Genomic DNA, 16,268 nt, shown 5'->3' with positions numbered 1-16,268 from the left:
GGAGTCTGAATTAACAGAATTTTAGGCTCTCTCTCACAGAGAACCACAGGCATTGGAAAACTACCCACTCCAATAGTTTTAGGAACATTCTGAGAAAATCACTTCTTCCCTCTTCTATCCCATCTCTTCCTGCTTCCGTGTCTCAGTTCTGGCTTTCAAAAGAGACATAGGGAAAAACGACTCAAAAAAGTATTCTTAGGATGTCTGAATATTTGTTTATTGAGAAGCCACAGTTTTCCACACTTTCATAACTGTAGGCTTTATATAAGGCAAAAGCAAGATGGATCCACTACTTTACATGGAAAGAAACAGCTCTGCAGAGGACCCCGGGGTCATGCAGTTACGGATCAAAATGCAATGTACATGACAGATATAAAAAACATTGTGGAACAAAATAATTTAAATTGTGGTTACAATCTACTGAAGGAAATATCCGTATCTTATTATAAACACATTTATAGTCTAGGATTGTAATGTAAATATTCAGGTTTTTTTTTTTTTACATACACAGTTATTGAAACTTAAAAGCAAAAGGTAACATTTAGTAGGATAAACTTTGACAGAAGAGAGTTGCTCCAAACTGTGCTTGATGTTAAGTCATCATAGGAACGCCCTTGCCGTGGCAATTAAGAGGATCACTCCATTGGTATGTAGCCATCCTTTCTGACTATATGGATAAATGAAAGGACGGGTTAACAAGGACACAAGGGGTTCATTTTTTAGCTTTAGGGGAATCCAGAAAGAACTAAAAGTTGGTTGTTGGAGACTTGCCTTTTGTTTTTCAAAAATCAAAGCAGATCTATGTGTCTTAATTAACTTAATGTATTTATGTACTCATTTAAATAATTGGCATCCACATACGTAAAACAAAGAAGTGAAAGTACTTGGTGTACTTGCCCTCATCTCCATTTACCATCAATGCATACACAGTACATATATGAAGCATCATTTAACTTTGCTTATAAACAGGGACACGCCTAGCAGTTGGACTATTATTCTCCATGAACATTATTTAAAGAATGGTGCTCCCTATTGCTTGTAAACATATAGACATGAAATCAGGTAATCAGTGGATCCGAAGGTCATTTGCTAATCTTGGTACCACATAGCTAACATGGCATTTGTATTGGGAAACATCTCATGGGCATGGGAGTTGACAGAAAGTTCCCTAGTGGGGTTAACTAACAGACTAAGGACATGCATTGGTTTACAGGGCACCCACGGACTCTGGGACCAACTGTCTAGTCATCTTCTTCATCTTCCTCGTCGCTGTCCTTCATGCTGATCCCCTGCAGGCCGCCGCCCTCGCTCACTGAGGCCGTGGCTTCCTCCACTGTAAGACGGTTCCGGATATTCTCATACGTCTTGCTGTTTAAGGTTGAGTCCAGGACCCCTTGCAATCGGAAATCTCTATAGGTTTTCTAAGGAGGGAAAAGACACAGCGATGAGGGGGATGTCACCTCTGTGACAGGGAGGGGAAGGAGGCAAAGCCCGTGTGGGAGTGAGAGCACTGACCTTCAGCCACGTGCCACACTTTATGCATTGTCAAATAAAAAAGCCACCAGGCTCGGATTTCACTTGTACTGAAAATTGAGATGCGTTGGATGACAGAAATTGAGAAATTGTGACAGGATAAACTGTATTAGATGAGACAAAGCAAAGAACATAAGCTCGTGTTTACTCTGTTCCACGAAGGAAATGTTCCATAATTGTTTTGGTTCTTTTTTTTTTTTTTTTTTTTTGCGGCGGAGGGGGACTCTGGTTCTCTCTCTTAGGTTAGTGTAATCTAATTTGATAGACAGCGTAAGGGGCTATAACATTTAAATAATGGATTAAGTGATTATGGTATTTTGCGATTTCTAAAGCAGTCTGGTCTTTAGTATTTTCGAGGCTCATAGCTGCAAGAGCCATATCCCTCTGTCTCGTTCACAAGACAGACATATGCATGTTGGTATATGAAACCCATTACGGGCAGCCACAATTATGGGGAAGATGGCGTGTTAATGCCTCATCAATATGTTGCCGGCATGTGACTCATTTCTCATCTTTTTGGGAAAGCATTGTATCTCTTCGTTTCACAACTTCCTGATCTCAAGGACGAAATTTGGCTCTTTTTCAAGAACAATGGTTTGGTGTTACCGTACCACAAATTCTTTGTTCCTCCAGGCGATTTCTCTCGGATTTCCTTAGGTATCCTAGGGACTGTTTGTCTAGAAATCCCTTAGTGTTAATTGAACATGACCAGAAGCATCTGGCTGTTGTCTACTTAAAAAAAATGTTTTTTTGTAAAAGGTCTCTCTCTAACTACAACTCTTCTCATCACACTGCATATCATTTCAGATACTGATTCTGCCATTTGTTTTTCCTATTGATACAGGCAACTCGCTAAAGGGCCAAGAGAAGGGATGCTCACATACTTCAGCAACACTCCCATTATGATTTATATCTTTAATATTCTACCTAATGTGGTCATAGTGCCAGCAATCACACTGTCAACCCCTCTTGAAGGGCAGATGTTGTAGTCACTGCAGAATTAACCAGTGAATGCAGTTTGGCTCTGTGAAATACGAGAATATAAGATTATAGATAAGATGAACACATGCCCCGTTTGTTGGTTTATGCCTGTCGGCCCAGCATGATATTAGTAACTTCATCTTTCACTCTTAAAAGTAACTTTGTTTAGGCAATAAATTACGAGGTCATTCTAATTTATAGTTGAAGTTGCAACTCTCTCTCTCCCTATCTATAAAACTCCTAGGAGGAGAAGACTACGTAGCTATTGCAAGTGTTTTTTCACCTTGAGGAGGAAATTAGGAGGCTGAGTAGACTGCTAGGCTAAATGTGGACCAGATAGCCAGTTGAATAACTCGATTTTTTTTTTAACTTTCCAATCACTTGTCATGTTAACACTTAGAGAAACATAATTGTTACTAGAACACGGTGGGAAAAAGAAAAATCGAAAGTGCCGGAGCAGTCTCTCCTTTATCAAATTCCAGTGTTGTGTATTTCCCGACTAGACTCTAAATACCTTAAGGGCAGGGACCACACTGTTCTTGAAAGCTCCAACATGTAATATGCAAGTAGGGGCTCAATGAATATTTATCCAGCGTTGGATGAATGAATAAATGCTTGCTGAAGAATGAATGAATGAATAACGGAATGGCTGCTGAGGCAGGAAAGAGAGCCAATTGTCCCTGGTAGTCTGTCATGGAGAAGGGAGGTCTCTGGGTAATGTGCTTGATAAACAGTTGGTGAGCTCTGCTTCATACCTCTGTGTTCTGGCACCGTGTAAGTGGGGCCCACTTTCGGCAAAAGTAGAGGGGCTTCTTTGGCAATGATACATCTATGGACTGCCCTCCCTTCCCTGTGCTGTGTGTGTGTGTGTGTGTGTGTGTGTGTGTGTGTGTGTTTGGCAGAAGGATAAGATCAGATCTTCGCTCTGATATATCTTTTTCTGAATAAAATATTGGAAATTCCAGAATTCCCAACATAGATCTGAAAATATCAATAATGAGAAGATTTTTAAATATTAAAGCTACGTCTTCTTTCCATGTCCCTCCAATCCAGGTCAAACAGAAAATCTCCCTCAAACAGTGTTTATACCCAGAAAATGGAATTTAAGTGATTGGGCAATGGCCAGTGAGCCTGCTTTAAGGAACTGAAGTAACACATATGAAAATTAAGCTGGATACATAGTCCAAGTACATATATTTATTTTTTTAAAGAGCTGTGGTGCATGGCTAACCTTCCCTGGGCTGACTCTTTGTGAGATCAAATGCAGATGATGATAATTCTCCTTAATTACACACAACCAAACGGTAATTGGTTTTTTAAGTCAGCACTGGGGTAGAGGAGCACCTTCAGTGAAACCGTGCTAATCCGAGAGAGACTAAGAAACGGGAGGTGGGGGGGGGTGAGTGCGTCTAAGAAATGGGGGAGGTCGGGGGGAGGGGCAGACTTTTGACAAACTGCTGAGACATAAAGATTCAGCTACGTTTTATTGTTTAAATATTTTAAAGGAGGTTCTGCGCTTTGAATGAGATTTTTTTTTTTTTTTGCATACGAATGTTTAAAAACCCTCTATGGTGAAGCAGCAAATGGAAACTGAAATGATCAAAACCGTATTTACCCCCTTCTGTGATCTTATTATTTCATGTAAACCACTGAGATTTCACGCTGAAATAATTATCATTAGTCCAAGGCGCACACACAAGAACAGGGAAAAAAGCTACTTTCAGGGTATGTTATCTCACCTTTGTGATCCTTTACATTTGATTGTATGCACGCATTGTAAGAGAAACTACTTCAATTAACTATGAGAACAATATTGATTTGCATTCCAATAATGATCACAGGTCCTGTTTAAAAATAGCTGGAGGTAAATATTTCTATTAAATTAATCGTGGCAATATTTTATTTAATTAAACCAAAATGAAATTGGTAATTGATATGATTAGCATAGTGATACCTACAGTCCGTTTTGGAAAGTCTAACACAAATGGGACGATGCCCCCTGCAGTTGTTTTTGCGCAGCAAATGTATAACGTAGTTTTCTAGCACGGATGAAGAGTCCAAACTCCTTTTTATTAAAATTTTCCTTGATAGCTATGTGATAAATGAACTGTGCCTCCTAACGTGATGTCATAGGTTTTTCTTGTAAGGAGATACATTTTTTAGAAATCAGTTGGTTTTGTCTGTGGTGAATATTCTTTGCATTAGGGAGGTTCTGCAGTTTGCTAATACAATATATTTTAGTAAGCTATATACAAAGAAGGATATTGATGTTTTCTTTTACCTTTACCATCCTAATAAGAGTTTTCAGCTGATATATGTGAAGCTGTAAGTCCATCCGGTCCGTCAGCCAGGTGCAAATCACGTTCATGGAGCTGTTGTACCATTGCTGAAAAAAGAGACAAAAGTCCTCCAGCCAGCACATCGTGGAGAGCTCCCAGAGCAGAGAGGGAACAGGCCACACACTTAAGCACACTTCTCTGTTCCAAGAGGAAACACAGTGGTTAAAGAGAGTTTGAGAGCAGAGTGACTGTGAATGCCAATTTCCACAAAATCACGAGGTACTGGGTCAGCCTAAAAGAGATGGGTTTGGACTTTGGGCATTAAACAGAACTCTTCGACCATAGCTATTTCCTATATAGCCAATTCAGTGACCACCGTTTGGCTCTCTGGATACCCCTTCTAAGTAGGGGGCTTTACTCAGTTGAGATTCAGGCCACTCTTTATTTCCTAAAGCCATTGTATCTGGTGCCCAGAGAGCTGGGGGCTTCTCCACTGAACTGGTTAATGTTGCTTGCCACTTACCTTCTGAAAAACCCAGACCGGGTCTGCTAAATACAGTTCTGGGAGCTTTACGAATTTAGTGCAAAGTTACCTTCATTTATCCTAGTGGGGCATTTCTGATAAAGACAATGAAGGAAGGTTTCTCTTTAAGGGCCAAATTGTATTCTGGGCAGCTTAGGTGCCCTTTGCATTGCCTGTGCAATCTGTTTTAATCTTAACACCCCCAAATTATGGAAGATGAGAGAAAAAAAAAAACATCTACAAATGAGCTCATTTCAAGCTGTTGAAATCATACTTCCCCTTAAGGGGGTTAAATTTTGCTTCTTATCTGTGAAAAATGCTTGAAGCTGTGTCACTTTAGACTGCCACCCCTGTGGTGCAGGAAGTCTCTGGTGCGGTATAATTTTGCAGTACTGCTCATATATTCATAAATCTCACTCTGAGACATATGAACAGTGTTATAAAGTGTCAGGATGAAAAAAAAAATCTAATCTTTTAAACTTCACCAGGTTTCATTACGCTCTGCCGCTGATATCAAACAATTTACAAATAAAATGAAAAGGTGTGGATGGACCTATATATTTCTTTATAGGGCATCTATATGAACTGTACACAGAGAAATTGAAAAAAAAAAAAAGAATGGTTAGAGAATTCAGACGACGAATACTTTATGCTAACCAATACACACCCGGGCGCCGTGCATACACACACATCACACACCAGTGGGGATTTGAAAAGCATAAATACAAACATGTTTCTGATGGTAACTCCACCCTTTCTCACCTAAAGATCATCCAAAATCAGTTTATGCCTAACACTCACAGTTTTTCCAAAGCCTTGTTTCTGACTTAATTTCTTTAAAAAAAAAATTAATTTGGGTTTTTTACTTGCAAGGTATAACTGCCAAGTTTCACCTTGCAAGAAACGACACAGTCTCAGCCATGTTCAGAAGCCCTCTTTGCAATCTTTCGATTCAAGGCTCCTTGTGCATCGGAGCCAATCGTGGCTGTCCTTGGAGCCCAGCCGCAGGACCACACTATCCCAGCCGAGGCAGCACTGCAGCTTCACAGCCAACTTCTGCTCTTTTAAAGATCATGGAGTTGAAACTGTCAGTTCTGGGAACCTTCTGTCCCTCCCCAGGGAGCAGGCGGTGGGGAGAATTCTTTTCTTGAGATTTACAGTTCGCTCCATGGAGGGTGCAGTTTGCCAGGGGTCAAGACGCTTCAGGCATGGACAGGTTTTCCCCTCTAGGGGTGAGAATATTTTACTGAAACTTTCCTTTTTTTTTTGCTAGTGGTTGTTGAGGTGGGGGGTGGGGTATTTTTGGCACCTCCTGCATTGGGATTCTGGAGTGTTTGCTGCGACTGCATCTGGGCTTGTTAAGAAGAGGTCTGGGGACAGGAATATTGCCGGGTCACGGCTATTTCTGTGGCCCTTTCTTACTCTCAACAACTGGGGGCTCTCTTGTGTTCACCCCAGGGCTCAAATTTCATGTCCACTGACAGCGTCTGGCATGCCTTAGACTATGACTAGCAATCGGGGGGCTCACATAATCTGTTCTGAGAGATGGGCAAAACCCCACCCCCTCTCTCATCTCCTGGGGCTGGAAGATGTCCTTCATGGAACTCTGGTTACCTCCTGGCCCAAACTACAAGCCCATGGCTTCATGATGGGTGCATCTCAGGGACACAAAAGAGGAATGTGGCACTCTGGCTTCTAGGCAGAGGTGGCATTTTGCTTTGGCTGTGACAACAGGCAAACCGGCGCTGGCTTATATCACTGCCAGCAAGCCTGTGCAACATGCCTTTTTCTCTTTGCTGAGAGATGCACCACCTTTCAGGGGGGAATAAAAACAACCCAGCACCCCCCCCTCCATTTTATATAAGCAGTTCCCATTCTTGTAAATGGTGTTTGGATAGTAAAGTAAATAAATAAATTAAAAGGTAGAATACTATCAACACTCTTGCTCCGTTGCTGAAAGGGTAGGGAGGTAGGAAATGCATACGGCAATGGATCACAGCATCACACTCACAGATCCCCACCCCATGAGAATAGAAAGCCCTGGAACATCCATGCTTTTCCTCCTGGATCACACATCTAGCAAAAGAAGTGTAAAAAATGTATGATGCCCCATTGGCTATGCATTTAAAGAGGCAAAGGGAGTAAGTCACTCTTTTCCAAACCTTATGCTCAGTAGATGAAATTGGAGGCACTTTTGGATGCAACACAGCACTAACTTGGTTTTCCAGAATGGTGCTTAAAGGCATTTGGATGTTGGAGAAAGCAGGAGGCACTGCCTTCTAGAACTTTAAAATGTTAGAGGTGAATGGAAACTTACATATCATCCTTTACAGGGGAGGAAAAGGAGGCCCAGAGAGGTGAACTGACTTGCCCAAGGGCACACAGCCAGTGAGTCCAGAGGTGGTAGTTCTCTAGCACGGCCACGGGATTCAAATAGTGGGTCATCTGCCATCTCCCTCCCTAACAGGGTGCAGTGGTGTGCTGGTCATGAGACTGATCTTGGCATCTCTTCCCAACCCCCATGCTCAGAGCTATCACATTGATAGCTAGGAACCAGCCACAGTGGGAATATTTAGATGGTGGAAAAGAGCAAAAGCTAGAAGCCAGAGCTTTTCTCCACCCAGAAAAGCAGGGGTTAAACATTTATCAGGACACCACTGGGTATCCGGGCTGTCCCTGCTCTTCCTCATGGGGCCGGCAGCGTTTATTAATCATGTTTGCTTTATTTGAGATCGATGCTAATGCAGCAGATTTGTTATGACTCCTCAAAGGAGGAAATTAATAAAACATTTTAAGTTCTCCCCTTTCTGTTTTGTCTTTGGTTCGGATATGCCTTTTACAGAGCTATCTGAACACCTGGACACTGAAATTTGGGTAAAATGTACTCTGAGCCCAGAAAACTCAGAATAGAGAGCTGACTGGAGGCACGCACTGAGTACTTGAGTATAATCATAAAGTCTTTGCTGCCTCCCCATAATTCAGGTGTAGTAATTTAAAACTTCCTAAATAAGGTTACTTTAATCCTAAAAAAACCCTCAGAGGAATAAAATCATCAATACCTTGGATGCCTTTATAACGTGCCCCCTGGGGCAAATTGTGTAAGAGCTTTCTTTGGACTTGGAACCCAAAAGGACACCCATCACAGCTATGGCTTGCAGGATGATAGGGCGTTTGGAAAGGTGGGAACTTCTCCAGACTGCACCCAGATCTGGAGGTTCTATTTAAAAAGAGCTGGAAGGCTGATCTAAAACTGTGCCATTTAATTCTTCTTTCTTCCTTTCTACAACGTGCTGGTAAGGAGTACAGGCCTTAACATACATGGGTTTATGATCTTGGGCAAATTAGTTACATTCTCCGAGACTCAGTTTCCTGATCATAAAATGGGGATTAATTAGCCTTTCATTGGCTTTTTTGGGGTGATTGAATGAGACAATGCTAGTAGAGCAATCATCATAGCTTCTGGCAACAACAGCTGTTGTCTGAGTTGTAGTCATCACCACCACCACCGCCATTTCTCCCTTCTTTTGCCTCTCTCTCTCTCTCTCTCTATCTCTCTCAACCTAAAAGGCACTAAAGAACAAGGTGGAAAGCACAGCAAATTATCAGGGAAAGCTGTATGGTCCAGAATATCTCTGGAATTGCATGTGTAAATCTTACATGAGACATGAGTAGCTCTCAGCAATGCAATTCTGCTTTAGAGTTGTTTAATGGTAGAACATCACACACAGCCACAAAACCATCTTTGGTAGGTAAAGCACATTTATACATTAAGCAAGGGTGGAATCATGGGTTAAAAGGATTCAGGCAAATAATGAGTGATTTCTCAAACCCTGTGGGGATATATTACAACCTCAGCCTGGGTTGACTGCTTAATAGCTAGATAACCTCAAGCAAGCCACAACTCTCTAACCCTCAGTTTCCTCCTGGGGTAATAACAGTTCTTACTTCACAGGATTACTGTGAACATTCAAAGAGACAGTTTTTGTAAAGCGCCCAGCAAAAGTGGCTGTCACATAGTAAGCACTCAATCAAATTATTACACTCAGACATACAACAGATATACTTTCAATATACCACTAAAAGAACCTTCTAGATCCATGCCTAGTAAAAGCTCAGATCATTACTATGCAGATGCACTCAGGTCACACATTCTGCCCTGCAAGCATGCCAACTTCATGCAGAGAAAGACTTTTACATAAAATGTTTCTTCTGTCACGTCGGGTCAGATTCACTATGGCCAAGATTAGGGTGAGGCAAGTAAAGCCAGAATGTGCAAGTGGAGAAGCAGATGCTGTCTTTAATTACATTTTTGATATTTCGCTCATCATGGATTTTGCACTAGTTTTGATTTTTAAAAATACTGAATTAAAATATTATTTCTCATTGTATTTTTGGCTCTGTCTTAAATTTTTCAATCAAGATGAATGCTTCATTTCTCTCTCGAGTCTCCACATTAGGGTACACTTTTTCCCTGGAAGCCTTATCCCTTGGAAGGGAGGCAAGAGATCAAGAGATAAGATGAACCATCTTGGACAATGTAGGGTTCACAGAAAATGGATTTTGCCTTAGATTTGGAAAATTCCTAGTCAGCAATATAGAGCTTTCAGTACAGTGAATGCTGCTGTGGTTACTTCTTCCAGCAATACAACCACCACCGTAAGAGTCTTAATGCCTGACAGCCTCATCTTGATGTATATTTAATGCCCCAAAGAGACCTTACTTTTTTGGTTCATTTGTTCACAGGGCAACTCTCCCACCACAGATGAGTAGCAATGAAAACAAGAATAGAGGCTGAAAGGAGATAGAACTACTCCCTGTATTTCCATATCTACTAGTCATAAGGATACTTTATCCCTTAATTTACCTAAACATTCCATCAGAGTAGACCATTCCATAAGACTTCTGAGTCTACAGTTTTTAAGAAAGTACTGTTCAAGTACAGGATTACACATACACATATGCATACACATATGTATACATACACATATATACACACGTACATATATACACTCAATTAATAATATTTATTCATTCATTGAGCCCTTGAGCCCTTATAATATGCAGGCACTATGCTAAGCACTCTAAAAACCTTATGTAATTTAATCATTGTGTTGTACTCTAAGATATCGGCACCATTAAAGACCCCATTTTGTAGATGAGAGAAAAGAGCATAGGTAGGTTCAATACAGCTCTGGACACATAACTAGTAAGGGATGGGATAGATTTCAAATTGGTCATCACTACATCTGTATGAGTTGTTTGCATCCAATCAATAATTTTAAACTCAGGTTCTTAGGTGTCTTGGGTGTCTTCTCAGCAAGTCTATTCAGCTCTGAAGTTGTATAAACATCTCAAAGGCGAAGAGTGTGGTTAGGACAATGTTTTTGAACCCATCTCCTTCAGAGCCCAGGCTTGGCCTGGTGTTGACAGGATTCTACATTTTGTGAGCTTAGAAAGTTACTAAGAAGAGCATGGGGAGACTCAGGAACATACCAAGGAAAAACAAATAGCCTTAAAGAACTCTTGGATGAGAGACAACCACTGTGGACTCTTAAGGGAAATAATCAGAAAAAATTGGATGGGGATGAAGGATGCCATTTTTGTAGCTAGTATTACAACATCTTTTTCCTTCTTCCTATAGCCCAACCTGAGCTTTCCTTATTCTGCTTTAGGTTGGCACTCAGAGACTGCTGCTGGGAGAAAGCATTCGCCACGTGCAGTTTGAGTTTTCAAGGAGAAATACAGTGAGAAAAGTTGCATTAATCACAATGGGTAGAATTTTCCTAACACAGTTTTGGAGACACGAAAGTTATAGCATTGCTCAAAATTTCAGTTCTGAAAAATTACATATTTTAAAGTTTCAGTGAATAGGAGGAGTGAAATATTAAAGCTTTTTCACGTCAAGGGAAACTTGTCTCGTGAAATTAAAGAATACGTCATCAGGAGGGGTTCCAAGAAAAACAGTTTTGGGAAGAGTCACAAATGCAATGAAAATAACCTACTGCCAAACTCCATTCTTCCTGTGTTGCTTTTTTTTTTAAAAGAAGTTATCGAAGTATAACAAGCATGCTGTAGTTGATCACTTTTAGCAAAACACACATGCATACACATACACACACACTGCCAACAAGACATGTTGCCCACAACCTAAAACTGAGGGTAATATTTAGCCCAATAACATAAAAATGAGCTCCTTAAACAAACACGGTATTTGGGCTAAAGATACACCATGTGATCTAACCATACCACTCACGAACATACATCATCACACATCTTCTATGATTAAAATCTTGTGACTCAGTCCAATAGATCCTCATCCCTGCATGATAAGCACAATGTACTAGGGGCTGAGTTCTAATCTTAGTTTATTTCTACATATGTATTTCCTTTAAAATTGGCATGTTCGAGCCACATATGCCAGGCAGGCAGAGCACTAAAGTGCCTGGGGAATTCATGGCTGAACTGTGTGGAGTGTCCTGGCTGTGTCTTTATTATCATCCATAGCCTCATTTTACAGGTATGGAAACTGGAACTCAGAGAGGTCAAGTGGACAAGCAGCTAGCAAGAGATGGAACATGAACTCAGAGGTCTCAGGACCACACCCAAGAGGCAGGTCTACCTAGTGGCTGCGAGAATGGACTCTGGAAAAAGACCTCCTGTGTTTGAATCTTGACAGATCCCTTAACTCTTTTGTTTTTTTGTGTGTAAGCCTCAGTTTTCATATCAGTTAATCTGGGATAACAATGAAAACTACTTAGGTTTGTGTGGGCATTAAATGAGTTACTATATGTGGCGTGCTTACAAAAACATTGCCAGGAACTTAGCCACACCAACCCCACCCCGCTTCACAAATAAGAAATTAAGCAAGTGCAGGCTATTCAGGCTTGGGTCAAGCTGTCTGAGCAGCTTCCATTCTTCTGAAAATGCCTGAGCAATAGGTAATTTGGTAACCATTTGGTAACTAACCTGTATTTCTGGACTGAAAAGGCACAGTGAATGCTGGAGGATTTTTATCTTTTCTTTGGAAAGCACCCTTTCTCCATCTCAATACAGCCACACATCAAAGACTTTTGCTTCCGCACCTTACCTGGAGTGTTTAATAAAGAAATGACATTTTCTGTGTTGGCAAGGAGTCAAAGTGGAAGATAATACTTTGACCACACCCATGTAACTAAGTTCTTCATTCTGTTTGTGTGTGACAAAAGTTGGTTATTATTAGAGGGAGGAAAAAAAAAAAAGGAGAACAAAAAACTACAGCCCATTTGAATTGCTGATTGAAATACTGTAATGAAATATTTTACATTTGAAGCTTTCCTTATGTATTTCTCTTACAATTTGAGTAATTTAAGAGCATGTGAAAAGGGTTTCTTTATAATTCTACCAAAGTACTTGTGGCTTTGTTAACCTGAGCCACCAATCCCACAGCCCCATGGGTCTTGAGGGTCTAAGGATCGCCAGGGATCTGGTTATATTTAGTTCTCTGATCAAAGATTCAGCAAGAGTTTGGCTAAGAAACCCTGGCATGGTCATGTAGTCCATACTAGGTGGGCACAGCCCTAATTGACTGAGCACAGCTCATAGCAAGCCTTAGGATTTGGAAATCTTGCTGCAGGCTAAATGAGCACTTCCGAAAAAGGACATAGCACCTGCATGCTTTTAAAAATGGGCACACCATTGAAAGATGTTATTTTTTGCCATACTTGAGTGCTGTTGTAATCGTGATTTGATCCACCAAAACAACTGCTTTTAGAAATGGGAATTTCCCAGTTATAGCTTCAGAACTCATAGCTAAAAGCACAAAGCCAAACTCAGATACCAAAACCAGAGGGTTTATATAATGAGTTTTTTTAAAAACATGTGCAATTATTTGGATGCCTAAATACCCATTTCATTGTAGTCTTTACAAAACTGTCTGAGTGCAATGGCTCTTCAAGGCTGCCTAAACTTGAATCGACTCCCTCTGGGGACTAACTGATGAAGTTCCAGGCATTCTGCTAAAGTGGTGTTTCCAAAGACTCCAGCTATTTACAATCTAATGCTGAAGATGTTATTCAGTTACTCTTTTGCCTCTGGCTTCTTCTCAAAAGGAAGCGAGAGTGCAAAAGAAATAATAATTTGAAAAAAAAAAAAGCCAGACCGTAAATTGTCGCTGGTTATATGGAAATGTGCATATAGAGTTAAGCATTGGAGAGTATTTTTTTTAACATACTTAGAAATGGCCTAAATATTATTAATAACCTTTTATTAAAATAAGCAGTTATTTATTCCAGGTCAATTTTTAAATATCTAAACCTTAAACCTGGAAAACCAGCCAAAAATAAGAAAGCCTTTAGAATCAAAATTTCAAATGAATGATCAAAATGAGGACTCCCTATTTGGACGACTCCTGAAGCTGAATGCCTTCTAACTCAAATCAGCCCTATAAATATGAGCTGTCTGGGGGAAATCCAAGGGGAGGTAAGAGGCATTGAAGGATCCTTTCGGAATGCAAATCGGACAGGAGAGTGTGATCCAAACCTCAGCTTCCATGAGCTGTATGGAGGTCTCTCTCCTGGAAGACACCCTCTATTTGTTTTTTTTTAATTGTATGGCTAACTCATTGGCAGTTTCAGTGAGCTATACAAGCCAACCAAAGCCAGACTGGAAACGAGTTTGTAGCTTCTGAATCTATCAGACTGTATGAAACCCAACAAGTCACAACCCCCTTTTACTGCCCTATCCAACCTTATGTCTCAAAACGGTCACAGGCAAGGAGCTGGAATGGCCCCTAAAAGGTTTTCTTTCCTAATAATCATAAGATATTGCTGGAAGATACCATCTTTGAATAAGAAAACTAAGCCAAAGATCAATTTTTAGCTATTTGTTTTAAGACAGAAGGAACTAATGTGAATTTTTACTTGTGAAAGCTACTTCTACTCAAAAGCAAATATCACCCGTCCACCATTTTCCCAACCAGACTAAATGCTATTATAAAACGATGGGAAACAAAAATCACTTCCCTAATGGAAACTTTGCTGGAGAGTGCTCAGATAAATAGCAATGTACATATTCTCTTCTGGAACACTCAACCACATTCACAAAAAGCAAAAAAAAAAAAAAAAAAAAATCTTTACGAGATAAATGTGGGCATTTCATTTAATACCAGGACTGAGATGATATCTTCAGGCTGAGTTTTGAGACTGCAAAGAACAAAGAACAAATCTGGTAGCATTTGCTCAGTCATTTATTTGTTTTGTTTTTTTTTAACATGCCACAGGGCCAACATTTCTAAATCTGTGAAATAGAATTAAATGAAGCCCAGAGATGAGAACTGAGAATTCTCGTAAAGGGGTTGGGTCCAAACAGCAAAATAGGGTGCATCTTTTTTTTTTTAAGCACTGCATGCCACATCACCTCATATGCTTTCGCAGAGCCTCCCCAGCCCCCATGCTGACCCTCACACCCTGATTCTCCAAGCACAGCTTTGATCAAACGGCCCCTAGATCCCAGTTCCTTCTGCCCAAAAGGGCAGCAGCTTCCACATCCAGCATCACTCCCACCACAGCAGCCTCATTAGGGTTTGGAATGTGTGTTCAGGAAGCCTTATTTTAGGAAACAATTAAGTGGAATTAGACTAATAATATGAGGCAGGCAAAGCTTTTGCCCTTTGCTGAGAAATAACTCCTACGTGGAACAGCTATACCAATAAAAATCATGTATTTCTTAAATGCCTCAAACTGATCTTTGCACCGAGCTCGGCAATTAGCACTGCCCCACTGAGGAACATTTATTCCCCAGGCTAAGGAGGATTAATCTCTGCGTTCGCTCCACCGATATCTCCCTTCAGTGAAAATACAGTGTAAGGCTTTGGGTTGGGAGCAGACATTTCTGCAAGCAGAAACTTCATGGGAGGCGTAATTTCCCTTCTCATCTTAGAGGGTGGCGAGGTGGAGCGGAAGGCCTGGGCGACCCCTGCCAGGCCCCAACGGAGGCCCGCGCCAAGGATCCACCCGGGCTTGCCTGGCCTTGACCTCGAGGGTTTCTTTGGGTGGCCGGGGCCTTGTCTACTGAGGGGACTGTACGCTCAACCCCACCCTGCCCCTCACGGAACCCATTAACGGCCTTTAGCAATAGATTTCCCCGGCCCCGAGCCTGGGCAGGAAGTGACCGCTGGGCAAAAGGCGGTCGCAGACCATCCTGTCCGGCGCTTTGTCTCCTTGACAACACCTCAGCCAGTGGCCGGAGGAACCGACTCAATTTCTTTTCTTCCTCGGCCCACCCTGCTCCCCCACCCCCACACTTCTTTCCCTAGACGCAAACGTACGACACGCAACATAAAGTTGCCGAAATAGCAATCTTGTCTCTGAATATATAAATTGCAAAAATTGATATGAATAAATCTGCAAGTAGCACACTGATTGTGGCACATTTTATCAAAAAACGGCGCTCGGTTGCTCCGTGGCTGGGGAGGGGGTGGTGTCATTACACATACAGAAAAACATCTGCAAACTCCCAGTTTCTTTACTTAGAACTGAATGGAGGCATGACCTCCTGTTCCTTGCCATGAACCCTGAGTTCACACTCATATTTTACATGTTACAGGAAGCCACAGCTCGCCCCAGGGGTGCTGCAAACAGACACGCAGAAGCCAGATGTAGCCCCCCCTGCTCCTTAATGCACCTGAAGGAGCCGGCAACTCGACATTCAAAAGCTGACATGCTCGTAGCTTAAGGTCACTTCAGATTTTGTAAAGAGGAGGACAAAACCAGGAATGCTTCTAGGGCTGGGCTGTCAGCGGGGAGGCGGAGGGATTACAAGAAACCTGTGACTCTGCCTCTTTCTGCCTTTGCTGGTAGTTTTTTTGTGTGTGAACAAGTGCCATACAACAGATTGAGCTTCGTATAAAGGCCTGAGACTGTGCAAGGGCTCCCCGCTGGGCCTCAGCTGTGCTTGCAATTAGCAATAGGCACGGA

The 16,268-nt window shown here is 41.5% G+C and overlaps 1 protein-coding gene across 2 annotated transcripts in view; it reads right to left on the bottom strand.

Moving 5' to 3' along the window:
- Positions 1-205: 205 nt before the first annotated feature.
- The window catches only part of CADPS (calcium dependent secretion activator), a 494,336-nt gene continuing 478,273 nt past the window's right edge, over positions 206-16,268 (bottom strand). For both annotated transcript variants that reach the window (XM_077128802.1, XM_077128801.1), the window contains 2 exons: positions 4,796-4,900; positions 206-1,421 (listed from right to left, as the gene is read on the bottom strand). In XM_077128802.1, the coding sequence (XP_076984917.1) occupies positions 1,242-1,421; positions 4,796-4,900 (285 nt within the window). In that variant the 3' untranslated portion in view covers positions 206-1,241. The remainder of the gene's footprint in view (positions 1,422-4,795; positions 4,901-16,268) is intronic.

The sequence above is a fragment of the Tamandua tetradactyla genome, chromosome 15 (assembly GCF_023851605.1).
Source record: "Tamandua tetradactyla isolate mTamTet1 chromosome 15, mTamTet1.pri, whole genome shotgun sequence".
NCBI classification, from domain to species: domain Eukaryota; kingdom Metazoa; phylum Chordata; class Mammalia; order Pilosa; family Myrmecophagidae; genus Tamandua; species Tamandua tetradactyla.
Note: the sequence above shows the minus strand (reverse complement) of the source record. Positions and strands in the feature narration are given on the sequence as shown.